A 27,796-nucleotide genomic window follows, 5' to 3' on the forward strand; every position below is an offset into this window, starting at 1 on the left:
GTCCCAGAACTGAAAAGGCCAAAAGCTTCCGGCTGCAAAGTGAAAGCAAAAATGAAGATTTCCATCCTTGTGTCACCCAACCCCCACCATCAGCAATCTAAAACACCATCAATTCAACTGGAAAATCACGGAAAATGCACCGACACATACACTGGCTTCTACTCAAGCTGGGTAAGCAACGCTCCCACTCAGCCACAACAGTGGGAACTTTAATCTCTGTCTAACCCCGTGCTGTCCCTGTCCTGAGAGTGTTTGACGGGGACTGTGTAGAGGGAGCTTTACTCTGTATCTAACCCCGTGCTGTACCTGTCCTGGGAGTGTTTGATGGGGACTGTGTAGAGGGAGCTTTACTCTGTATCTAACCCATGCTGTATCTGTCCTGGGAGTGTTTGATCAGGGCAGTGTAGAGGGAGCTTTACTCTGTATCTAACCCCGTCCTGTACCTGTCCTGGGAGTGTTTGATGGGGACAGTGTAGAGGGAGCTTTACTCTGTATCTAACCCCGTGCTGTACCTGTCCTGGGAGTGTTTGATGGGGACAGTGTAGAGGGAGCTTTACTCTGTATTTAACTCCGTGCTGTACCTGTCCTGGGAGTGTTTGATGGGGACAGTGTAGAGGGAGCTTTACCATGTATCTAACCCCATGCTGTACCTGTCCTGGAAGTGTTTGATGAGGACTGTGTAGAGGGAGCTTTACTCTGTATCTAACCCCGTGCTGTACCTGTCCTGGGAGTGTTTGATGGGGACTGTGTAGAGGGAGCTTTACTCTGCATTTAACCCCGTGCTGTACCTGTCCTGGGAGTGTTTGATCGGGGCAGTGTAGAGGGAGCTTTACTCTGTATTTAACTCCGTGCTGTACCTGTCCTGGGAGTGTTTTATGGGGACAGTGTAGAGGGAGCTTTACTCTGTATCTAACTCCGTGCTGTACCTGTCCTGGGAGTGTTTAATGGGGACAGTGTAAAGGGAGCTTTACTCTGTATCTAACCCCGTGCTGTACCTGTCCTGGGAGTGTTTGATGGGGACAGTGTAGAGGGAGCTTTACTCTGTATTTAACTCCGTGCTGTACCTGTCCTGGGAGTGTTTGATGGGGACAGTGTAGAGGGAGCTTTACTCTGTATCTAACCCCATGCTGTACCTGTCCTGGAAGTGTTTGATGGGGACTGTGTAGAGGGAGCTTTACTCTGTATCTAACCCCGTGCTGTACCTGTCCTGGGAGTGTTTGATGGGGACTCTGTAGAGGGAGCTTTACTCTGCATTTAACCCCGTGCTGTACCTGTCCTGGGAGTGTTTGATGGGGACAGTGTGAAGGGAGCTTTACTCTGTATCTAACCCCGTGCTGTACCTGTCCTGAGAGTGTTTGATGAGGACTGTGTAGAGGGAGCTTTACTCTGCATTTAACCCCGTGCTGTACCTGTCCTGGGAGTGTTTGATGGGGACTGTGTAGAGGGAGCTTTACTCTGCATTTAACCCCGTGCTGTACCTATCCTGGGAGTGTTTGATGGGGACAGTGTGAAGGGAGCTTTACTCTGTATCTAACCCCGTGCTGTAACTGTCCTGGGAGTGTTTGATGGGGACAGTGTGAAGGGAGCTTTACTCTGTATCTAACCCCGTGCTGTACCTGTCCTGGGAGTGTTTGATGGGGACAGTGTAGAGGGAGCTTTACTCTGTATCTAACCCTGTGCTGTACCTGTCCTGGGAGTGTTTGATGGGGACAGTGTGAAGGGAGCTTTACTCTGTATCTAACCCCGTGCTGTACCTGTCCTGGGAGTGTTTGATGGGGACAGTGTAGAAGGAGCTTTACTCTGTATCTAACCCCGTGTTGTACCTGCCCTGGGAGTGTTTGATGGGGACTGTGTAGAGGGAGCTTTACTCTGTATCTAACCCCGTGCTGTACCTGTCCTGGGAGTGTTTGATGGGGACAGTGTAGAGGGAGCTTTACTCTGTATCTAACCCCGTGCTGTACCTGTCCTGGGAGTGTTTGATGGGGACAGTGTAGAGGGAGCTTTACTCTGTATCTAACCCCGTGCTGTACCTGTCCTGCGAGTGTTTGATGGGGACAGTGTGAAGGGAGCTTGACTCTGTATCTAACCCCGTGCTGTACCTGTCCTGGGAGTGTTTGATGGGGACAGTGTGAAGGGAGCTTTACTCTGTATCTAACCCCGTGCTGTTCCTGTCCTGGGAGTGTTTGATGGGGACTGTGTAGAGGGAGCTTTACTATGCATTTAACCCCGTGCTCTACCTGTCCTGGGAGTGTTTGATGGGGACAGTGTGAAGGGAGCTTTACTCTGTATCTAACCCCGTGCTGTACCTGTCCTGGGAGTGTTTGATGGGGACAGTGTGAAGGGAGCTTTACTCTGTATCTAACCCCGTGCTGTTCCTGTCCTGGGAGTGTTTGATGGGGACTGTGTAGAGGGAGCTTTACTCTGCATTTAACCCCGTGCTCTACCTGTCCTGGGAGTGTTTGATGGGGACAGTGTGAAGGGAGCTTTACTCTGTATCTAACCCCGTGCTGTACCTGTCCTGGGAGTGTTTGATGGGGACAATGTGAACGGAGCTTTACTCTGTATCTAACCCCGTGCTGTACCTGTCCTGGGAGTGTTTGATGGGGACAGTGTGAAGGGAGCTTTACTCTGTATCTAACCCCGTGCTGTACCTGTCCTGGGAGTGTTTGATCAGGGCAGTGTAGAAGGAGCTTTACTCCGTATCTAACCCCGTGCTGTACCTGTCCTGGGAGTGTTTGATGGGGACAGTGTAGAGGGAGCTTTACTCTGTATCTAACCCCGTGCTGTACCTGTCCTGGGAGTGTTTGATGGGGACAGTGTAGAGGGAGCTTTACTCTGTATCTAACCTCGTGCTGTACCTGTCCTGGGAGTGTTTGATGGGGACAGTGTAGAGGGAGCTTTACTCTGTATCTAACCCCGTGCTGTACCTGTCCTGGGAATGTTTGATGGGGACAGTGTAGAGGGAGCTTTACTCTGTATCTAACCTCGTGCTGTACCTGTCCTGGGAGTGTTTGATGGGGACAGTGTAGAGGGAGCTTTACTCTGTATCTAACCTCGTGCTGTACCTGTCCTGGGAGAGTTTGATGGGGACAGTGTAGAGGGAGCTTTACTCTGTATCTAACCCCGTGCTGTACCTGTCCTGGGAATGTTTGATGGGGACAGTGTAGAGGGAGCTTTACTCTGTATCTAACCCCGTGCTGTACCTGTCCTGGGAGTGTTTGATGGGGACAGTGTAGAGGGAGCTTTACTCTGTATCTAACCCCGTGCTGTACCTGTCCTGAGAATGTTTGATGGGGACAGTGTAGAGGGAGCTTTACTCTGTATCTAACCCCGTGGTGTACCTGTCCTGGGAGTGTTTGATGGGGACAGTGTAGAGGGAGCTTTACTCTGTATCTAACCCCGAGCTGTACTTGTCTCTGTAGTTTTAGTTTTGGCCGATGATCCTGGCGCTCGCCCAGTGAGTGAAGCTGCTGATGTGGTCCTGGACTGCTGGTATATCGAGGACTCGGGTGGTCTCAGCGCGGTCAGTGGTAGATTCTCTCGGGAGAAAGCTTTGCTCGTACTCCGCAACGTCAGTATCGCCGGAGATGAGCAAACGTCCGCCTGGACTGACTACGAGGTTCGCGACGAGGATCGGAAGCACATCATCTTCGAGGCCATTGGTGAGGCTCCGTTATTTTCACCCTCGGTCAACCCCCAAAGCCTACTCCCAAACAGTAAGACTCCACCCCAACATCCACCCGACCCCTCGGCACTATCGCTCTGACAGTGCAGCACTCCCTCAGTACTGACCCTCTGACAGTGCAGCACTCCCTCAGTACTGACCCTCTGACAGTGCGGCACTCCCTCAGTACTGACCCTCTGACAGTGCGGCACTCCCTCAGTACTGACCCTCTGACAGTGCGGCACTCCCTCAGTACTGACCCTCTGACAGTGCAGCACTCCCTCAGTACTGACCCTCTGACAGTGCGGCACACCCACAGTACTGACCCTATGACAGTGCGGCACTCCCTCAGTACTGACCCTCTGACAGTGTGGCACTCCCTCAGTGCTGACCCACTGACAGTGCGGGCACGCTCTCAACACTGACCCTCCGACAGTGCGGCACTCCCTCAGTACTGACCCTCTGACAGTGCAGCACTCCCTCAGTACTGACCCTCTGACAGTGCGGCACTCCCTCAGTGCTGACTCTCTGACAGTGCGGCACTCCCTCAGTACTGACCCTATGACAGTGCGGGCACTCCCTCAGCACTGACCCTCTGACAGTGCAGCGCTCCATCAGTGCTGACCCTCTGACAGTGCGGCACTCCCTCAGTACTGACCCTCTGACAGTGCTGCACGCCCTCAGTACTGACCCAATGACAGTGCTGCACTCCCTCAGTACTGACCCAATGACAGTGCGGGCGCTCCCTCAGCACTGACCCTCTGACAGTGCGGCACTCCCTCAGCACTGACCCTCTGACAGTGCAGCGCTCCCTCAGTACTGACCCTCCGACAGTGTGGCACTCCCTCAGTACTGACCCTCTGACGGTGTGGCACTCCCTCAGTGCTGACCCTCTGACAGTGCGGGCACGCTCTCAGCATTGACCCTCTGACAGTGCGGCACTCCCTGAGTACTGACCCTCTGACAGTGCGGCACGCTCTCAGGACTGGCCCTCTGACAGTGCGGCAATCGCTCAGTACTGACCCTCTGACAGTGCAGCACTCCCTCAGTACTGACCCTCTGACAGTGCGGCACTCCCTCAGTACTGACCCTCCGACAGTGCGGCACGCTCTCAGCACTGACCCTCTGACAGTGCGGCACTTCCTCAGTACTGACCCTCTGACAGTGCAGCACTCCCTCAGTGCTGACCCTCTGACAGTGCAGGCACTCCCTCAGCACTGACACTCTGACAGTGCGGCACTCCCTCAGTACTGACCCTCCGACAGTGCAGGCACTCCCTCAGCACTGACACTCTGACAGTGCGGCACTTCCTCAGTACTGACCCTCTGACAGTGCAGCACTCCCTCAGTACTGACCCACTGACAGTGCGGCACTCCCACAGCACTGACCCTCTGACAGTGCGACGTTCCCTCAGTGCTGACTGTCTGACAGTGCGGCACTCTCTCAGTACTGACCCTCTGACAGTGCAGCACTCGCTCAGTACTGACCCTCCGACAGTGCGGGCACGCTCTCAGTACTGACCCTCTGACAGTGCGGCACTCCCTGAGTACTGACCCTCTGACAGTGCGGCACGCTCTCAGTACTGACCCTCTGACAGTGCGGCGCTCCCTCAGTGCTGACCTTCTGACAGTGCGGCACTCTCTCAGTGCTGACCCTCCGACAGTGCGGCACTCTCTCAGTGCTGACCCTCCGACAGTGCGGCACGCTCTCAGCACTGACCCTCTGACGGTGTGGCACTCCCTCAGTGCTGACCCACTGACAGTGCAGCACTCCCTCAGTGCTGACCCTCTGACAGTGCGGCACTCCCTCAGTACTGACCCTCCGACAGTGCGGCACTCCCTCAGTACTGACCCTCCGACAGTGCGGCACTCCCTCAGCACTGACCCTCTGATGGTGTGGCACTCCCTCAGTGCGGACCCTCTGACAGTGTGGCACTCCCACAGCACTGACCCTCTGACAGTGCGGCACTCCCTCAGTACTGACCCTCCGACAGTGCGGCACGCTCTCAGCACTGACCCTCTGACAGTGCAGCACTCCCACAGCACTGACCCTCTGACAGTGCGGCACTCCCTCAGTACTGACCTTCTGACAGTGCGGCACTCCCTCAGTGCTGACCCTCTGACAGTGCGGCACTCCCTGAGTACTGACCCTCCGACAATGTGGCACGCTCTCAGCACTGACCCTCTGACAGTGCGGGCACTCCCTCAGCACTGACCCTCTAACACTGCGGCACTCCCTCAGCACCCACCCTCTGACAGTGCGGGCACTCCCTCAGCACTGACCCTCGAACAGTGCGGACACTCCTGGAGCACTGGCCCTCTGACAGTGCGGCACTCCCTCAGTACTGGCCCTCTGACAGTGCGGCACTCCCTCAGCACTGACCCTCTGACAGTGCGGCACTCCCTCAGCACTGACCCTCTGACAGTGCGGCACGCTCTCAGCACTGACCCTCTGACAGTGCGGCGTTCCCTCAGTGCTGACCCTCCAACAGTGCGGCACTCCTTCAGTGCTGACCCTCTGACAGTGCAGCACTCTCTCTGTACTGACCCTCTGACAGTGCGGCACTCCCTCAGTGCTGACCCTCTGACAGTGCGGCACTCCCTCAGTACTGACCCTCTGACAGTGTGGCGTTTCCTCAGTACTGACCCTCTGACAGTGCGGCACTCCCTCAGTACTGACCCTCTGACAGTGTGGCGTTTCCTCAGTACTGACCCTCTGACAGTGTGGCGTTTCCTCAGTACTGACCCTCTGACAGTGCGGCACTCCCTCAGTACTGACCCGATGATCTTTGTACCTGCAGGCTCGGATGTCCCGATACCCAATGGGGAGATTCTGCTTCACGCAGACTGTGAAGGACAAGAGGTGACGTGCGAGATTAGCAGTTTCGGGGCTCAATCTGGGGCGGATGATGCTGAGGGGGCTCCTGGCACCTCCTTCATCGGGGTGCTGCGTATCTCTGGGGGTGGCCTCGGCATGGCTCTGGTGTTCAGAACCATTCCAGTCAGCGAGAAGGACAGCGGAGAACGGATATTCAACGAGAAGCTGAATGTAGAACTGAGCCCGACGGGAACTATCCCCCTTTCTGGTGGGTATCGCATTGAGTATTTGTACCCATTGGGATGGTGTACACTGGGAGTGAACGGGAAGGGGTTTGGCTCCATTGGGATGGTGTACGGTGGGAGTGAACGGGAAGGGGTTTGGGTCCATTGGGATTGTGTACAGTGGGAGTGAACAGGAAGGGGTTTGGTCCATTGGGATTGTGTACAGTGGGAGTGAACGGGAAGGGGTTTGGGCCCACTGGGATTGTGTACAGTGGGAGTGAACGGGAAGGGGTTTGGGTCCATTGGGATTGTGCACAGTGGGAGTGAACGGGAAGGGGTTTGGGTCCATTGGGATTGTGCACAGTGGGAGTGAATGGGAAGGGGTTTGGGTCCATTGGGATTGTGCACAGTGGGAGTGAACGGGAAGCGGTTTGGGTCCATTGGGATTGTGCACAGTGGGAGTGAACGGGAAGGGGTTTGGGTCCATTGGGATTGTGCACAGTGGGAGTGAACGGGAAGGGGTTTGGTCCATTGGGACTGTGTACAGTGGGAGTGAAGGGGAAGGGGGTTGGGTCCATTGGGATTGTGTACAGTGGGAGTGGAGGGTAAGAGGTTTGGGTCCATTGGGATTGTGTACCGTGGGAGTGAACGGGAAGGGGTTTGGGCCCACTGGGATTGTGTACAGTGGGAGTGAACGGGAAGCGGTTTGGGTCCATTGGGATTGTGCACAGTGGGAGTGAACGGGAAGGGGTTTGGGTCCATTGGGATTGTGCACAGTGGGAGTGAACGGGAAGGGGTTTGGTCCATTGGGATTGTGTACAGTGGGAGTGAACGGGAAGGGGTTTGGGTCCATTGGGATTGTGTACAGTGGGAGTGAACGTGAAGGGGTTTGGGTCCATTAGGATTATGTACAGTGGGAGTGAACGGGAAGGGGTTTGGGTCCATTGGGATTGTGTACAGTGGGAGTGAACGGGAAGGGGTTTGGGTCCATTGGGAATGTGTAGAGTGGGAGTGAATGGGAAGGGGTTTGGGTCCATTGGGATTGTGTGCAGTGGGAGTGAAAAGGAAGGGGTTTGGGTCCATTAGGATTGTATGGAGTGGGATTGAATGGGAAGGGGTTTGGCCCATTGGGATTTTGTAGAGTGGGTGTGAACGGGAAGTGAATTGGGTGCCTTAGGATTGTGTAGAGTGGGATTGAAAGGGAAGAGGATTGGGTCCATTGGGATTGTGTACAATGGGAGTAAACGGGAAGGGGTTTTGGTCCATTGGGATTATGTACTGTGGGAGTGAACGGGAAGGAGTTAGGGACATGGGAACACAGGAACATAGGAATTAGGAGAAGATATAGGTAATTCAGCCCTTCGAGCCTGCTCCACCATTCAATCAGATCATGGCTGATCTCTTCCTGGTCTCAAAGCTAGCTACTTACCTGTTCCCATATCCCTTTAATCCATTTTTTAATCCGAAATATATCGATCTGCTTCTTGAAACCATTTAATGACTCCAATTCCAGCGCAATATGGGGCAACGAGATCCACAAATTCACCACCCTCTGCGAGAAGTAGTGCCACTTGTCCCAGTTTTAAATCTAATGCCTCTCAACCTATATCCGTGACCTCTCATTCTAGATTGCCGTACAAGGGGGACATTGACATAAGAACATAAGAATTAGGAGCAGGAGTAGGCCATCTAGCCCCTCGAGCCTGCTCCACCATTCAATGAGATCATGGCTGATCTTTTGTGGACTCAGCTCCACTTTCCGGCCCGAACACCATAACCCTTAATCCCTTTTCACTTCAAAAAACTATCTATCTTTATCTTAAAAACATTTAATGAAGGAGCCTCTACTGCTTCACTGGGCAAGGAATTCCATAGATTCACAACCCTTTGGGTGAAGAAGTTCCTCCTAAACTCAGTCCTAAATCTACTTCCCCTTATTTTGAGGTTATGCCCCCTAGTTCTGCTTTCACCCGCCAGTGGAAACAACCTGCCCGCATCTATCCTATCTATTCCCTTCATAATCTTATATGTGTCTATAAGATCCCCCCTCATCCTTCTAAATTCCAACGAGTACAGTCCCAGTTTACTCAACCTCTCCTCGTAATCCAACCCCTTCAGCTCTGGGATTAACCTAGTGAATCTCCTCTGCACACCCTCCAGTGTCAGTACGTCCTTTCTCAAGTAAGGAGACCAAAACTGAACACAATACTCCAGGTGTGGCCTCACTAACACCTTATACAATTGCAGCATAACCTCCCTAGTCTTAAACTCCATCCCTCTAGCAATGAAGGACAAAATTCCATTTGCCTTCTTAATCACCTGTTGCACCTGTAAACCAACTTTTTGCGACTCATACACTAGCACACCCAGGTCTCTCTGCACAGCAGCATGTTTTAATATTTTATCATTTGAATAATAATCCCTTTATTCCTACCAAAATGGATAATCTCACATTTGTCAACATTGTATTCCATCTGCCAGACCCTAGCCCATTCACTTAGCCTATCCAAATCCCTCTGCAGACTTCCAGTATCCTCTGCACTTTTTGCTTTACCACTTATCTTCGTGTCGTCTGCAAACTTGGACACATTGCCCTTTGTCCCCAACTTCAAATCATCTATGTAAATTGTGAACAGTTGTGGGCCCAACACTGATCCCTGAGGGACACTACTAGCTACTGATTGCCAACCAGAGAAACACCCATTAATCCCCACTCTTTGCTTTCTATTAATTAACCAATCCTCTACCCATGCTACTACTTTCCCCTTAATGCCATGCATCTTTATCTTATGCAGTAACCTTTTGTGTGGCACCTTGTCAAAGGCTTTCTGGAAATCCAGATATACCACATCCCTTGGCTCCCCGTTATCTACCGCACTGTTAATGTCCTCAAAAAATTCCACTAAATTAGTTAGGCACGACCTGCCCTTTATGAACCCATGCTGCGTCTGCCCAATGGGACAATTTCCATCCAGATGCCTCGCTATTTCTTCCTTGATGATAGATTCCAGCATCTTCCCTACTACCGAAGTTAAGCTCACTGGCCTACAATTACCCGCTTTCTGCCTACCTCCTGTTTTAAACAGTGGTGTCACGTTTGCTAATTTCCAATCCGCCAGGACCAGCCTAGTGAATTTTGGTAAATTATTACTCGTGCATTTGCAATTTCCCTAGCCATCTCTTTTAGCATTCTGGGATGCATTCCATCAGGTCCAGGAGACTTGTCTACCTTTAGCCCCACTAGCTTGCCCGTCACTACCTCCTTGGTGATAACAATCCTCTCAAGCTCCTCACCTGTCATAGCCTCATTTCCATCAGTCACTGGCATGTTATTTGTGTCTTCCACTGTGAAGACCGACGCAAAAAACCTGTTCAGTTCCTCAGCCATTTCCTCATCTCCCATTATTAAATCTCCCTTCTCATCCTCTAAAGGACCAATATTTACCTTCGCCACTCTTTTTTGTTTTATATATTTGTAGAAACTTTTACTATCTGTTTTTATATTCTGAGCAAGTTTACTCTCATAATCTATTTTACTCTTCTTTATAGCTTTTTTAGTAGCTTTCTGTTGCCCCCTAAAGATTTCCCAGTCCTCTAGTCTCCCACTGATCTTTGCTACTTTGTATGTTTTTTCCTTCAATTTGACACTCTCCCTTATTTCCTTTGATATCCACGGTCGATTTTCCCTCTTTTTACCGTCCTTCCTTTTTGTTGGTATAAACCTTTGCTGAGCACTGTGAAAAATCACTTGGAAGGTTCTCCACTGGTCCTCAACTTTTTCACCATAAAGTCTTTGCTCCCAGTCTACCTTAGCTAGTTCTCTCATCCCATTGTAATCTCCTTTGTTTAAGCACAAAACACTAGTGCTTGATTTTACCTTCTCACCCTCCATCTGTATTTTAAATTCCACCATATTGTGATCGCTCCTTCCGAGAGGATCCCTAACTATGAGATCCTGAATCAATCCTGTCTCATTACACAGGACCAGATCTAGGACTGCTTGATCCCTTGTAGGTTCCATTACATACTGTTCGAGGAAACTATCGCGGATACATTCTATAAACTCCTCCTCAAGGCTGCCTTGATCGACCTGGTTAAACCAATCGACATGTAGATTAAAATCCCCCATGATAACTGCTGTACCATTTCTACATGCATCAGTTATTTCTTTGTTTATTGCCTGCCCCACCATAATGTTACTATTTAGTGGCTTATAGACTACTCCTATAAGTGACTTTTTTGCCTTACTATTCCTGATTTCCACCCAAATGGATTCAACCTTATCCTCCATAGCACCGATGTCATCCCTTACTGTTGCCCAGATGTCATCCTTAAATAACAGAGCTACACCACCTCCCTTACCATCCACTCTGTCCTTCCGAATAGTTTGATACCCTCGGATATTTAACTCCCAGTCGTGACCATCTTTTAACCATGTTTCAGTAATGGCCACTAAATCATAGTCATTCACGATGATTTGCGCCATCAACTCATTTACCTTATTCCGAATACTACGAGCATTCAGGTAAAGTACACTTATGTTGGCTTTTTTACCTCTGTTCTGAATCTTAACACCTCGATCAGTAACCTCCCCTAAGTTATATTTCCTCTTAACCTTTCTCCTAATTTTCCTTGTCGTTGAACCCATATCTTCATGTAACAACCTGCCGCGTCGCTTACCATTAATGTTTTCAATTCCCGTTTTATTCCTTTTCGTATTCCTGCTCCTATTCACTGAGCTCCCCTCAGTCACTGTACCTTGTACTGTCGCCCTTTTTGATTTTTGACTATGGCTTCTCTGCCTTACACTTTCCCCCTTACTGCCTTTTGTTTCTGTCCCTGTTTTACTACCTTCCAACTTCCTGCATCGGTTCCCATCCCCCTGCCACATTAGTTTAAACTCTCCCCAACAGCTCTCGCAAACCCCCCCCCCCCCCCCCCCCCCCAGGACATCGGTTCCAGTCCTGCCCAGGTGCAGACCGTCCAGTTTGTACTGGTCCCGCCTCCCCCAGAACCGGTTCCAATGTCCCAGGAATTTGAATCCCTCCCTCTTGCACCATCTCTCGAGCCACGCTTTCCTCCTCTCTATCCTGAAATTCCTACTCTGACTAGCTCGTGGCACTGGTAGCAATCCTGAGATTACTACCTTAGAGGTCCTACTTTTTAGTTTAACTCCTAACTCCCTAAATTCAGCTTGTTGGACCTCATCCCGTTTTTTACCTATATCGTTGGTGCCTATGTGCACAGCTGGCTGTTCACCCTCCCCCCCCCCAGAATGTCCTGCAACCCCTCCGAGACATCCTTGACCCTTGCACCAGGGAGGCAACATACCATCCTGGAGTCTTGATTGCGTCCGCAGAACCGCCTGTCTATTCCCCTTCCAATTGAGTCCCCTATCACTATAGCCCTGCCATTCTTCTTCCTGCCCAGCTGCGCAGCAGAGCCAGCCACGGTACCATGAACCTGGCTGCTGCTGCCTTCCCCTGGTGAGCCATTTCCCTCAACAGTATCCAAAGCGCTATATCTGTTTTGCAGGGAGATGACCGCAGAGGACACCTGCACTGCCTTCCTACTCTTGCTCTGTCTTTTGGTCACCCATTTTCTATCTCCCTCAGTACCTTTCACCTGCGGTATGACCAACTCGCTAAACGTGCTATCCACGACGTCCTCAGCATCGCAGATGCTCCAAAGTGAGTCCATCCGCAGCTCCAGAGCCGTCAAGCGGTCTAACAGGAGCTGCAACTGGACACACTTCTTGCACGTGAAGGTGCCAGGGACAGTGGACGTGGCCCTGAGCTCCCACATCGCACACGAGGAGCATGACACGGGTCTGAGATCTCCGGCCATGTCTTAAACCTTCGGTTAACTTCAACAATTACAATTTACCAAAAAAAATTGAATAAATAAATAAACAACGAAGAAAAAAATATATCAATATACCAATGAAAAGAAAAAGAAAACAGAAATACTACTTACTAGTCACTGACCTCGAGCCTTCCTCTTGATCTTGATTTGGCCTACGTTTACTTTGTCAATCCCTTTTATTTTTCATACACCTCGATTAGATCCCCTCTCATCCTTCTAAACTCCAGCGAGTATAAGCTCAAACTGTTTAATCTCGCCTCATACAGTAACCCTTTCATCCCCGGAATCAATCTGGTGAAACTCCTCTGAACTCCAATTCCACCACATCCCTTCTCCAATAAAACCAACACGGCAGCACGGTGGCACAGTGGTTAGCACTGCTGTCTCACGGCGCCGAAGACACGGGTGTGATACCGGCTCCGGGCCATTGTCTCTGTGGAGTTTGCACAATCTCCCCATGTCTGTGTGGGTCTCACTCTCACAACCCAAAATGATGTGCCGGGGTGGTGAATTGGTCACGCCTCTTAATTGAAAAAGCAAAGAATTGGCCATTCGAAATTCATTTTTTAAAAATAAGGAGGCCAACACTGGACACAAAACTCCAGGTGTGGTATCACCAACACCCTATACAATTGCAACAACACTTATCTACTTTTATACTCCAGTCATTTTGCAATAAATGCGAACATTCCATTTGCCTTTCTTATCACATTTTGTACCTGCATTCAGACTTTCTGTGATTCATGAGCAAAGACACCCAGATCCTTCTGCCCAGTGCATTTTCAATCTGGTTTCATTGGGATTGTGTACAGTGGAACTGAACGGGAAGGAGTTTGGGTCCATTGGGATTGTGTACAGTGGGAGTGAACGGGAAGGGGTTTGGGTCCATTGGGATTGTGTACAGTGGGAGTGAATGGGAAGGGGTTTGGGTCCATTGGGATTTGTACAGTGGGAGTGAATGGGAAGGGGTTTGGGTCCATTGGGATTGTGTACAGTGGGAGTGAATGGGAAGGGGTTTGGGTCCATTGAGATTGTGTACAGTGGGAGTGAATGGGAAGGGGTTTGGGTCCATTGGGATTTGTACAGTGGGAGTGAATGGGAAGGGGTTTGGGTCCATTGAGATTGTGTGCTAGTGGGAGTGAACGGGAAGGGGTTTGGATCCATTGGAATTGTGTAGTGTGGGAGTGATTGGGAAGGGGTTTGGGTCCATTGGGATTGTATACAGTGGGTGTGAATGGGAAGGGGTTTGGGTCCATTGGGATTTGTACATTGGGAGTGAATGGGAAGGGGTTTGGGTCCATTGGGATTGTGTACAGTGGGAGTGAACGGGAAGGGGTTTGGGTCCATTGGGATTGTGTACATTGGGAGTGAATGGGAAGGGGTTTAGGTCCATTGGGATTGTGTGCAGTGGGAGTGAACGGGAAGGGGTTTGAGTCCATTGGAATTGTGTACAGTGGGAGTGGTGGGAAAGGGGTGGGCTAGCTTGAGACTGTGTACAGTGGGAGTGGGTTTGGGTCCATTGGGATTGTGTACAAGGGGAGTGAACGGGAAGGGATTTGGGTCCATTGGGATTGTGTATAGTGGGAGTGAACGGGAAGGGGTTTGGGTCCATTGGGATTGATTCCTGTTCCATTAATCCACAGTGCAATTCCTCGTCTACACTCGCACGTCAAGCATCCGGACGCTCCTGGGCCAGACCATCCTCCTGGACTGCGGGTTTCTGGGAGCTGACCCCAGCACAATATCCGTCGATTGGCGGATACAACACAAAGGCACAGGTCGGAGAATCTACACACTCTCAGAGGGCCAAGGGATGTCGGAGCGGGAGGGCACCTTGATGGACGCGGACCAGGTTGGCAGCAACGGGAATGTGTCACTCCTTCTGCGTGACATAACCGTCCAAGATGAGGGGACATACATCTGCATCGTCCAGGGACTCAAAGGTCACGCCCAACAGACCATCTTAGTGGAAATAATGGGTAAGTCAGGGTCCAGATACCTCCCTGTGTTTTGAGAGAGAGAGAGGACCGAGAGGCATCAGTCAGTGCATAGATAACGCCCTGAGTGAGGGAACTGAGACACCAGTCAATGTACAGATATCACCCTGAGAAAGAGAGAGAGAACTGAGAGACACCAGTCAGTGTACAGATATCTCCCTGAGAGAGAGGGACTGAGAGACACCAGTCAGTGTACAGATATCTCCCTGAGAGAGAGGAGACTGAGAGACACCAGTCAGTGTACAGATATCTCCCTGAGAGAGAGGAGACTGAGAGACACCAGTCAGTGTACAGATATCTCCCTGAGAGACAGGGGACTGAGAGACACCAGTCATTGTACAGATATCTCCCTGAGAGAGAGAGAGAGAGAACTGAGAGACACCAGTCAGTGTACAGATATCTCCCTGAGAGAGAGGACTGATAGACACCAGTCAGTGTACAGATATCTCCCTGAGAGAGAGAGAGAGAGAACTGAGAGACACAAGTCAGTGTACAGATATCTCCCTGAAAGAGAGGGGACTGAGAGACACCAGTCAGTGTACAGATATCTCCCTGAGAGAGAGAGGGGACTGAGAGACACCAGTCAGTGTACAGATATCTTCCTGAGACAGAGAGAGAGAGAACTGAGAGACACCAGTCAGTGTACAGATATCTCCCTGAGAGAGAGGACTGAGAGACACCAGTCAGTGTACAGATATCACCCTGAGAGAGAGAGAGAGAGAACTGAGAGACACCAGTCAGTGTACAGATATCTCCCTGAAAGAGAGGGGACTGAGAGACACCAGTCAGTGTACAGATATCTCCCTGAGAGAGAGAGGGGACTGAGAGACACCAGTCAGTGTACAGATATCTCCCTGAAAGAGAGGGGACTGAGAGACACCAGTCAGTGTACAGATATCTCCCTGAGAGAGAGAGAGAGAGAACTGAGAGACACCAGTCAGTGTACAGATATCTCCCTGAGAGAGAGGACTGAGAGACACCAGTCAGTGTACAGATATCTCCCTGAGAGAGAGAGAGAACTGAGAGACACCAGTCAGTGTACAGATATCTCCCTGAAAGAGAGGGGACTGAGAGACACCAGTCAGTGTACAGATATCTCCCTGAGAGAGAGAGAGAGAGAACTGAGAGACACCAGTCAGTGTACAGATATCTCCCTGAGAGAGAGGACTGAGAGACACCAGTCAGTGTACAGATATCACCCTGAGAGAGAGAGAGAGAGAACTGAGAGACACCAGTCAGTGTACAGATATCTCCCTGAAAGAGAGGGGACTGAGAGACACCAGTCAGTATACAGATATCTCCCTGAGAGAGAGGGACTGAGAGACACCAGTCAGTGTACAGATATCTCCCTGAGAGAGAGGGACTGAGAGACACCAGTCAGTGTACAGATATCTCCCTGAGAGAGAGGGACTGAGAGACACCAGTCAGTGTACAGATATCTCCCTGAGAGAGAGGGGACTGAGACACACCACTCAGTGTACAGATATCTCCCTGAGAGAGAGAGGACCGAGAGACACCAGTCAGTGTACAGATATCTCCCTGAGAGAGAGGGGACTGAGTGACACCAGTCAGTGTTCAGATATCTCCCTGAGAGAGAGGGGACTGAGAGACACCAGTCAGTGTACAGATATCTCCCTGAGAGAGAGAGAGAACTGAGAGACATCAGTCAGTGTACAGATATCTCCCTGAGAGAGAGGACTGAGAGACACCAGTCAGTGTACAGATACCACCCTGAGAGAGAGAGAGAACTGAGAGACATCAGTCAGTGTACAGATATCTCCCTGAGAGAGAGGACTGAGAGACACCAGTCAGTGTACAGATATCTCCCTGAGAGAGAGGGGACTGAGAGACACCAGTCAGCGTACAGATATCTCCCTGAGAGAGAGAGAACTGAGAGACACCAGTCAGTGTACAGATATCACCCTGAGAGAGAGAGAGAACTGAGAGACACCAGTCAGTGTACAGATATCTCCCTGAGAGAGAGGGGGGACTGAGAGACACCAGTCAGTGTACAGATATCTCCCTGAGAGAGAGGGGGCTCAGAGACACCAGTCAGTGTACAGATATCTCCCTGAGGGAGAGGGGGGACTGAGAGACACCAGTCAGTGTACAGATATCTCCCTGAGAGAGAGGGGCTGAGAGACACCAGTCAGTGTACAGATATCTCCCTGAGAGAGAGGGGACTGAGAGACACCAGTCAGTGTACAGATATCTCCCTGAGAGAGAGGGGACTGAGAGACACCAGTCAGTGTACAGATATCTCCCCGAGAGAGAGGGGCTGAGAGACACAAGTCAGTGTACAGATATCTCCCTGAGAGAGAGGGGGGACTGAGAGACACCAGTCAGTGTACAGATATCTCCCTGAGAGAGAGAGGACTGAGAGACACCAGTCAGTGTACAGATATCTCCCTGAGAGAGAGAGGACTGAGAGACACCAGTCAGTGTACAGATATCTCCCTGAGAGAGAGGGGACTGAGAGACACCAGTCAGTGTACAGATATCTCCCTGAGAGTGAGAGGGGCTGAGAGACACCAGTCAGTGTACAGATATCTCCCTGAGAGAGAGAGAGAGAGAACTGAGAGACACCAGTCAGTGTACAGATGTCTCCCTGAGAGAGAGGGGACTGAGAGACACCAGTCAGTGTACAGATATCTCCCTGAGAGAGAGAGGACTGAGAGACACCAGTCAGTGTACAGATATCTCCCTGAGAGAGATAAGAGAGACACCAGTCAGTGTACATATATCTCCCTGAGAGAGAGAGGACTGTGAGACACCAGTCAGTGTACAGATATCTCCCTGAGAGAGAGAGGGAACTGAGAGACATCAGTTGTGTACACATATCTCCCTGAGAGAGAGAAAGAGGGGACTGAGAGACCCAGTCAGTGTACAGATATCTCTGTGGTATTATAGGTATTACGGTACCTGATAGGCTGAAGCACCAATGGTGGAAACTGTATGCTTTCTATCGGTTAGGATGTATGGTAGCTCCGCCCTTCTAGGCGGGGTATAAGAGCCCGTGCCACCCCAGCAGCCTTCATTCTGTACCTGAGCTGCTGGGGGAAACATCTAGCTTATTAAAGCCTTCAGTTGGACTATAACCTTGCTTTAGTGGTCATTGATCGTGCATCAATCTCCCTGAGATAGAGGGGACTGAGAGACAACAATCAGTGCACAGACATCTGCCTGAGAGACAGAGAGGACTGAGAGACACCAGTCAGTGTACAGATATTTCCCTGAGAGAGAGAGAGAGAGAGAGCACTGACAAACACCAGTGGACAGATATCTCCCTGAGGGAGAGGTGGGACTGAGAGACACAAATCAGTGGACAGATATCTCACTGAGGGAGAGAGAGAGAGCACTGACAGACACCAGTCAGTGTATCAGTGTACAGATATCTCCCCGAGTGAGAGGGACTGAGAGACACCAGTCAGTGTACAGATATCTCCCTGAGAGAGAGAAACGACTGATGGACACCAGTCAGTGTACAGATATCTCCCTGAGAGAGAGAGGACTGAGAGACACCAGTCAGTGTACAGATATCTCCCTGAGAGAGAGAGGACTGAGAGACACCAGTCAGTGTACAGATATCTCCCTGAGAGAGAGGGGACTGAGAGACACCAGTCAGTGTACAGATATCTCCCTGAGAGAGAGGACTGAGAGACACCAGTCAGTGTATATATATCTCCCTGAGAGAGAGAGGACTGAGAGACACCAGTCAGTGTACAGATATCTTCCTGAGAGAGAGAGGACTGAGAGACACCAGTCAGTGTACAGATATCTTCCTGAGAGAGAGGAGACTGAGCGACACCAGTCAGTGTACAGATATCTCCCTGAGAGAGAGAGACGACTGATGGACACCAGTCAGTGTACAGATATCTCCCTGAGAGAGAGGGGACTGAGAGACACCAGTCAGTGTACAGATATCTCCCTGAGAGAGAGAGACGACTGAGAGACACCAGTCAGTGTACAGATATCTCCCTGAGAGAGAGGGAGAGAACTGAGAGACATCAGTCATTATACAGATATCTCCCTGAGAGAGAGAGGGGACTGAGAGACACCAGTCAGTGTACAGATATCTCCTTAAAAACGAGGGGACTGAGAGACACCAGCCAGTGTTCGGATATCTCCCTGAAAGAGAGGGCAGCACGGTGGCGCAGTGGTTAGCACTGCTGCCTCACGGCGCCGGGCTCCCAGGTTCGATCCCGGCTCTGAGTCACTGTCCGTGTGGAGTCTGCACATTCTCCCCGTGTTTGCGCGGGTTTCGCCCCCACAACCCAAAGATGTGCAGGGTAGATGGATTGGCCACGTTAAATTGCCCCTTAATTGGAAAAAAATGTATTGGGTACTCTACAAATAATTTTATTTTTTTTAAAGTAAGAGAAAGAATGGCCTGAGGGACACCAGTCATGTGACATTATACAAATGTACAGCATGTGAAGAGTTAATGTTATGTTAAGCCTAGCCACTAAGGGGCAGGACTATAAATTGCACTGGCTCTTAAGCTAAGGGGAGGAGATTAAACTGGAGCTGACAGAGATAAGGGCCGGGATTCTCCGAAATCCCGGCCATGTGTTGATGCCGGTGTAAACGCCGGAGTGGTGTACGCCGGCGTCAACGGGCCTCCTGGCCCAGCGATTCACCGATCTTCAGGAGGCTAGCACGGCGCCAGAGTGCCACGCGCTGCTCCGGCGCCGAAAGGTGGCCCTGCACAGTCGGCGGGAGTCCGCGCATGCACGTTGTTGCCGTCTTCGCACCGGCGCGGAGCAACATGTCGGAGACCTAACAGCAGACCCGCGCGGTAGGAGGTATGCCCCCTCCAGGTCGTGGAGGCCCCCCCCCCCCCCCCCGGAGTCAGATCGCCCCACCCCCACCAGGACGTCCACCACGATCAATTACACAAAGACGAGAGTTGAATGCAACTGAGGCTTTATTACACTGAGGTGTGTGGCCTCCTACAGCAGCTGGCGAAATGGCTGCTGTACTGGGAGCACACATATTTGTACTCCGCCTACTGGGCGGAGCCAGCAGGCAGGGATCTACCCCCGTACCTGTAGTACAGGGGCCTTACCACAAAGCACCTAATATATACATCAGTGGTGACTACCACATTCACCCCCTGTTAAAATTGAGTCCTGCGGGGTGGTGGAGAACTATATACAGTACATGTTTTAACTACAGAGAACAAGTTACAGGTTCAGTCGGTCCGGAACCTTGATCTGCAGTTGGGAGCGCCACAGGGGTGGCGGCGATTCCAGTGTTGGTCTGGTCCTCGGTGACTCCGGAAGCGTGCCAGAATCCTCGTCATCCTCGGGCGTGGGCAGGGGGAGGACGAATTGTCCTGGGGCGGGGGCTGCAGTGGGGTGCGCCAGGGAAGGGGAGGGTGTGTGTGGAACCAGCTGGTGCCAGGTCCCTGAAGGAGACAGTATCTTGGCGGCCGTCGGGGTACGCTACGTAGGCGTACGGGTTGGCGTGGAGTAGCTGTACCCTTTTAACCAACGGGTCCGCCTTGTGGAGTCGTACGTGCTTACGGAGGAGTACGGGTCCTGGAGCTGCGAGCCAAAGCGGGAGCGACACCCCGGAGGTGGCGTCCTGGGGAAAGCAAAGAGACGTTCATGGGGTGTGTCATTAGTCGCAGTGCATAGGAGCGACCGAATGGAGTGAAGTGCGTCGGGGAGGACCTCCTGCCAGCGGGAAGCCGGGACAGTTCTGGACCGTAGGGCCAGCTGGACGGCCCTCCAGACCGTCCCATTCTCCCTCTCCACCTGCCCGTTTCCCCGGGGGTTGTAGCTGGTCGTCCTGCTGGAGGTGATACCCCTGCTGAGCAGGAACTGACACAGCTCATCGCTCATGAATGAGGATCCCCGGTCACTGTGGACATAGGCGGGGAAGCCGAACAGAGCGAAGATGGTGTTGAGGGCTTTGATAACGGTGGCAGATGTCATATCGGGGCATGGGATGGCGAAGGGGAACCTGGAGTACTCATCGACCACACTGAGAATGTACGTGTTATGGTCGGTGGAGGGGAGGGGCCCTTTGAAGTCCATGCTGAGGCGTTCAAAGGGGTGGGAGGTCTTCACCAGGCACGCACGGTCTGGCTGGTAGAAGTGCGGCTTGCACTCCGCACAGACCTGGCAGTCTCTGGTGACAGCCCTGACTTCCTCGACGGAGTAGGGCAGATTGCGGGCCTTTATGAAGTGGTACAAACGTGTGACTCCCGGGTGACAAAGGTTGTTGTGCAGAGTCCGGAGTCGGTCCACCTGTGCGTTGGCACATGTACCTCGGGTTAGGGCATCGGGGGGCTCGTTGAGCTTACCGGGGCGATACAAAATCTTGTAATTGTAGGTGGAGAGCTCGATCCTCCACCTCAAGATTTTATCAGTTTTGATCTTACCCCGCCGTGTGTTGTTGAACATGAAGGCAACCGACCGTTGGTCAGTGAGGAGAATGAATCTCCTGCCGGCCAGGTAATGCCTCCAATGCCGCATAGCTTCAACGATAGCTTGGGCCTCTTTCGCGACAGAGGAGTGCCGAATTTCGGGGGCATGAAGTGTTCGTGAAAAGAATGTCATGGGCCTGCCTGCCTGATTGAGGGTGGCGGCCAGAGCGACATCTGATGCGTCGCTCTTGACTTGGAAGGGGAGTGTCTCGTCGACCACGTGCATCGCGGCCTTGGCGATGTCGGCCTTAATACGGTTAAAGGCCTGGTGAGCCTTGGCCGTTAGGGGTAAAAGAGTGGATTGAGTGAGTGGGCGGGCCTTGTCCGCATAATTTGGGACCCGCTGGGCGTAGTAAGAAAAGAACCCCAGGCAACGTTTGAGGGCCTTGGGGCAGTGGGGATCGGGCCCCAGAACTCCGTTCTGGATCACATAGCCGAGGATGGCTAAGCGGTTCATGCTGAACACACACCTCTCCTTGTTGTAAGAGAGATTAAGGAGAGTGGCGGTGCAGAGACATTTGGCAAGGTTGGCGTCATGGTCCTGCTGATCGTGGCCGCAGATGGTGACATTGTCAAGGTACGGGAAAGTGGCCCGCAGCCCGTACCGGTCGACCATTCAGTCCATTTCCCATTGGAAAACCGAGATCCCGTTGGTGACGCCGATGGGGACCCTGAGGAAGTGATAGAGGCGACCGGCTGCCTCGAAGGCAGTGTATGGGCGGTCCTCCTTGCGAATGGGGAGCTGGTGGTAGGTGGATTTTGGGTCCACAGTTGAGAAGACCCGGTACTGTGCAATCTGATTGACCATATCAGATATGCGTGGGAGGGGGTACGCGTCGAGCTGTGTGTACCGATTGATGGTCTGGCTGTAGTCCACAACCATTCTGTGCTTCTCCCCAGTTTTGACCACTACCACTTGGGCTCTCCAGGGGCTGTTGCTGGCCTCGATGATGCCCTCCCGAAGCAGTCGCTGGACTTCGGACCTGATGAAGGTCCTGTCCTGGGCGCTGTGCCGTCTGCTCCTGGTGGCGACGGGTTTGCAATCTGGGGTTAAGTTTGCAAATAGGGAAGGTGGGTCGACCTTTAGGGTCGCGAGGCCGCACACAGTAAGTGGTGGTAGGGGCCCACCGAATTTCAATGTCAGGCTCTGGAGGTTGCACTGGAAGTCCAGGCCGAGTAGTAAGGCAGCGCAGAGGTTGGGGAGGACGTAGAGGCGGAAGCCGGTAAACTCCACGCCCTGGACAGTGAGAGTGGCTATGCAGTACGGGGTGGGGTCAGAACAATAGCGGCGACTGCGCGGGCCTGGCACACCGCATCGAAGTGCCCCTTCTTGTCGCAGGCCTTGCAAAGGGCGCTCCGGGCCGGGCAGCATTGTCAGGGGTGTTTTGGCTGCCCACAGAAGGAGCATATGGGGCCCCCGGGGATGGTTGGCTGCCGCGCGGCACAGGCGTGGGGTTGGCTGAGTGGGGTCCCCGATGAGGCGGCCGTCTGCGGAGTCCACGATGCGTAGGAGGGGTGGCCCGCGCGGCCGGGGGTGTCGGCCTGGATGTTGCGCGAGGCGACCGTCAGCGAGAGCGGAAGCTTTTTGGGTGCCGCGAGGTCGAGCGTGGCCCCTTCTAAAAGGCGCTGGCGGATGTAATCTGACCCTATCCCCGTAACAAAAGCGTCCCTCATAAGCAAATTAGAGTTTTCCGTGGCCATGACGGCCTGACAGTCACAGTCTCTGACTAGGGGAATTAGAGCGCACCAGAAATCTTCCACTGACTCACCAGGAAGTTGACTACGAGTGGAGAGGAGGTGTCTGGTGTGGAGCATATTAGTCCGCTGAGCGTAGTTTTCTTTCAGTAGCGCCATGGCTTTGTTGTAATTCGTCGTGTCCTGGATAAGCGGAAAGACTTTGGAGCTCAGCCGTGTGTAGAGGATCTGAATCTTCTGAGCTTCCGGAATCGGGTTTGGTGCAGACCTGATGTAAGCTTCGAAACAGGCTAGCCAATGTTCAAAGTCCATTTTGGTGTTGCTTGATTGCGGATCCAGCTGCAGGCGATCCGGCTTGATGCGGAGGTCCATCTTCTGAAAACTTTAGTGTAATAAATTGATGCACGATCAATTGCACAGAGACGAGAGTTGAATGCAACTGAGGCTTTATTACACTAAGATGTGTGGCCTCCAACAGCAGCTGGCAAAATGGCTGCTGTATGGGGAGCACACATATTTGTACTCCGCCTGTTGGGTGGAGCCAGCAGGCAGGGAACTACCCCCGTACCTGTAGACAGGGCCTTACCACAAATCACCTAATATATGCATCAGTGGTAACTACCACACATCTATGTTTGCTATTCGGAATAAGTGTCAAACTCAAATTTAGTAGTGTTAATAAAATTTGTTTTGTTCTTCAAAAGAGCTTTGAGTGTCTTTGTGATCACTACACCTTCCATCCTGGAAACCTCTCACAAAGATCACCACAGGTCTGTGTATAGATATCTCTCTGAGAGAGAGCGGACCGAGAGACACCAGTCAGTGTACAGATATCTCCCTGAGAGAGAGAGCGGACCGAGAGACACCAGTCAGTGTACAGATATCTCCCTGAGAGAGAGGGGACTGAGAGACACCAGTCAGTGTACAGATATCTCCCTGAGAGAGAGAGGGGACCGAGAGACACCAGTCAGTGTACAGATATCTCCCTGAGAGAGAGAGGGGACTGAGAGACACCAGTCAGTGTACAGATATCTCCCTGAGAGACAGTGACTGAGAGACACCAGTCAGTGTACAGATATCTCTCTGAGAGAGAGAGGGGACTGAGAGACACCAGTCAGTGTACCGATATCTCCCTGAGAGAGAGGACTGAGAGACACCAGTCAGTGTACAGATATCTCCCTGAGAGAGAGGGGGGACTGAGAGACACCAGTCAGTGTACAGATATCTCCCTGAGAGAGAGAGGGGACCGAGAGACACCAGTCAGTGTACCGATATCTCCCTGAGTGAAGGATAGAGAGAGAGAGAGAGAGGGTTAATACCGTTATACTCTGTTTATTTTCAGAGCCTCCCAGAGTCACGCTGACACCAGAGGCGCTGTACTTTCACCATGGAATGCGCGAGAGCCTGATCTGTGAGATTTCACGATACTACCCACTCGATGTGACTGTGGCGTGGTCGGTGCGGACTGAGGGGGACGACCTGGACCCCCTGCCGCTGTCCGGTGTCTCGTATTCCAGCCATCGCAAGAACAAGGATGGGACTTACAACATCTCATCGCAGGTCACCATCACACCCGACCTCCTGGAGCTTGCGTCTGTTTACACATGCGAGGTGGCCCACATTGCCCTCGCGGAGCCTATCCACGTTTCTGTACAACTGCAAAGGCCCATAGGTACACATTAATCACCCTCTTCCTCCTTCCCTCCAATAGGGGAAGGGGCTGCCTGGTGTGTGTAACTGGGAGGGGGTGGGAGAGAGGGTTAATGGGTCTCTCTGGTGGGCATTGAGGGGGACGAGGGTAGCGGGGATGACAGAGTTCTCTTACCCTAAGCTAGATTAACTCTGGCCGAACTGGGAGTGGGGGGGGGGGGGGGGGGGGGGGGCGCGGGGGGGGGGGGGGGGGGGGCGTGCAGAGAGTTGAACCTCCTCGCCCAGGGATGACTGGACAGATGTGGGGGAGGGGAGCACGAGGAAGTTTGATCAGGGCCTAGTGAATAAGAATTTTCCAACAGCCCCTTCAGTCCACGGCTTATCTCTCAATCTTCCCTTTACACCTTGCAGGTGAGGAAGAGGGTATCCTGTTTTCGATATCTGGGATTGTCATCTCCTCAATTCTGTTCCTCCTGGCCCTCGTACATTTCTGTCGACTCACTCCGAGACCCGCCGGTAAGCAATCTCCCACATGACACTTGCCCCGTCGTGAGCTCGACAGGCTAATGATTGAGGTCTCCAAATTCAACCCATTTCACCTCTCTCCCTCTCTTCTTGCAGGGCCCAAGGATGGGACGCGATAGGGGAAAAGGTGAGTCTTCTTCTGCTCCCCAACGAATGTGCATTGGCATACAAAATGGCAGCTGCTAGGCCCGGAAGCCTGCCCCTCAAGTTAATGCTGTCCCCTTTGCCTTGTGGCTTCCTCACCCATTTGCACCCACCGACGCATCCAGTCATTGAGACTCCCTCATAACACATCCATTCCTACTCTGTTGACAGGGATACTGCTGTAATGGTCGTCGAGGGCGAGTCCCAGTGCAGCCAGGGAGACGGACCACCGTGAAGTGGAGGCGTCGAGATGGAGGGAAGAGATCCGGGCTCTTTCTGCATTCTGAGCTGAGTTTGTTCGCTGGATCCCTTCATTCTCCCATTGAACACCATCCCTCTAATCTCCAAACACTCCCCATCGAAGACCATCCCTCTAATCTCCAAACACTCCCCATCGAAGACCATCCCTCTAATCTCCAAACACTCTCCATCGAAGACCATCCCTCTAAGACCAAACACCCTCCATCGAAGACCATCCCTCTAATCTCCAAACACGCCCCATCGAAGACCATCCCTCTAATCTCCAAACACTCTCCATCGAAGACCATCCCTCTAAGACCAAACACCCTCCATCGAAGACCATCCCTCTAATCTCCAAACACGCCCCATCGAAGACCATCCCTCTAATCCCCAAACACACTCTCCATCGAAGACCATCCCTCTAATCTCCAAACACTCCCCATCGAAGTCCATCCCTCTAATCCCCAAACACACTCTCCATCGAAGACCATCCCTCTAAGACCAAACACCCTCCATCGAAGACCATCCCTCTAATCCCAAACACTCTACATCGAAGACCATCCCTCTAATCCCAAACACTCTCCATCGAAGACCATCCCTCTAAGACCAAACACCCTCCATCGAAGACCATCCCTCTAATCCCCAAACACACTCTCCATTGAAGACCATCCCTCTAATCCCCAAACACTCTCCATCGAAGACCATCCCTCTAAGACCAAACACCCTCCATCGAAGACCATCCCTCTAATCCCCAAACACACTCTCCATCGAAGACCATCCCTCTAAGACCAAACACCCTCCATCGAAGACCATCCCTCTAATCCCCAAACACACTCTCCATCGAAGACCATCCCTCTAATCCCCAAACACACACTCCATCGAAGACCATCCCTCTAATCCCCAAACACACTCCCCATCGAAGACCATCCCTCTAATCCCCAAACACTATCTCCACCGAAGACCATCCCTCTAATCCCCAAACACTCTCCATCGAAGACCATCCCTCTAATCCCCAAATACTATCTCCATCGAAGACCATCCCTCTAATCCCCAAACACTCCATCGAAGACCATCCCTCTAATCCCCACACAGTATCTCCATCGAACACCATCCCTCTAATCCCCAAACACTCTCCATCGAAGACCATCCCTCTAATCCCCAAACACGCTCTCCATCGAAGACCATCCCTCTAATCCCCAAACACTATCTCCATCGAAGACCATCCCTCTAATCCCCAAACACCCTCCATCGAAGACCATCCCTCTAATCCCCAAACACACGCTCCTTCGAAGACCATCCCTCTAATCTCCAAACATTCTCCATCGAAGACCATCCCTCTAATCCCCAAATACTCTCCACCGAAGACCATCCAGGAAACCATCAAACCGCTGTCGAGTGCCCCAGCAGCCCCGGACCCACCCACGCCCACACCCACCGTCACAGCTTCCGAAGTCAGATTGGCCTCCTTGAAAGTGAACTCCCGGAAGGCTACCCCGGATGGGGCCTCTGATCTTGCACTCAGATCCTGCGCGGACCAGTTGGTAGATATGTTTGCGGACATCTTCAACCTCTCCCTACTCCATTCCAAGGTCCTCACCTGCTTCAAGAAGACCACCATCATACTGGTGCCAAAGAAGAACCAGGCAACGTGCCTCAATGATTATCATCTGGTGTCCTTTACTTTGATCGTAATGAAGTGCTTCAAGAGGTTGGTCATCAGGCACATCAACTCCATACTCCCACAATGCCTAGATCCACTGCAGTTCGTATACCGCCGCAACCGGTCCACAGCAGATGCCATCTTCCTGACCCTACACTCATCCCTAGAGCATCTCGACAACAAGGACTCCTACATCAGACTCCTATTTATTGACTACAGCTCCGCCTTCAACACCATAGTCCTAGCCAAACTCATATCAAAGCTCCAAAACCGAGGACTTGTCTCCTCACTCTGCAACTGGATTCTCGACTTTCTGACCCACAGACCACAATCAGTAAGAATGAACAACAACACCTCTCCTCCACAATAGTCCTCAATACCGGGGCCCCGCAAGGCTGCGTACTTAGCCCCCTACTCTACTCCCTGTACACACAAGACTACGTGGCAAAATGTGGCTCCAACTCCAACTACATGTTTGCTGACGACACAACAATAGTGGGCTGGATCTCGAATAACGACGAGTCAGAATACAGGAGAGAGATAGAGAACCTAGTGGAGTGGTGTAACGGCAACAATCTCTCCCAATGTCAGCAAAACTAAAGAGCTGGTCACTGATTTCAGGAAGCAAAGTATTGTACACACCCGTCAGCATCAACGGGGCTAAGGTGGAGATGGTTAGTGTGATGAATGGTTACTGTACCCTTAATACCATGTAGGTGATGCCCCTTTAAGACTGGGTTTGGAACCCTGGGGGACTCTGCCTCCGGCTCCGCCCACCAGGGAGCCGTATATAAGGTGACGCCCTGTAGGCGGCACTCAGTAAGCACACGTCTCTGTAGCTGGCTAGTTCTCTGCTTATTAAAGCCTTCATTTACCATT

The 27,796-nt window shown here is 52.0% G+C and overlaps 1 protein-coding gene across 1 annotated transcript; it reads left to right on the top strand.

The window, feature by feature from the left end:
* LOC140392895 (tapasin-related protein-like) lies at window positions 1-27,796 on the top strand. The gene is made up of 8 exons (XM_072478661.1): window positions 1-171; window positions 3,423-3,662; window positions 6,465-6,749; window positions 14,214-14,549; window positions 24,041-24,370; window positions 24,760-24,864; window positions 24,970-25,000; window positions 25,189-27,796. The coding sequence occupies exons 1-7, from the start codon at window positions 135-137 to the stop codon at window positions 24,990-24,992; spliced, it is 1,356 nt and encodes a 451-aa protein (XP_072334762.1). The 5' UTR covers window positions 1-134; the 3' UTR covers window positions 24,993-25,000; window positions 25,189-27,796.

This window comes from Scyliorhinus torazame, chromosome 16 (assembly GCF_047496885.1).
Source record: "Scyliorhinus torazame isolate Kashiwa2021f chromosome 16, sScyTor2.1, whole genome shotgun sequence".
Taxonomy (NCBI): domain Eukaryota; kingdom Metazoa; phylum Chordata; class Chondrichthyes; order Carcharhiniformes; family Scyliorhinidae; genus Scyliorhinus; species Scyliorhinus torazame.

Bases quoted from the DNA above. Each gene is read 5' to 3' on its own strand.
- LOC140392895 (XM_072478661.1), top strand. From the start codon at position 135: ATGCACCGACACATACACTGGCTTCTACTCAAGCTGG. The intron at 24,371-24,759 runs GTACACATTAAT...TACACCTTGCAG, and splicing joins ACAACTGCAAAGGCCCATAG to GTGAGGAAGAGGGTATCCTG. The intron at 24,865-24,969 runs GTAAGCAATCTC...CTCTTCTTGCAG, and splicing joins ACTCACTCCGAGACCCGCCG to GGCCCAAGGATGGGACGCGA.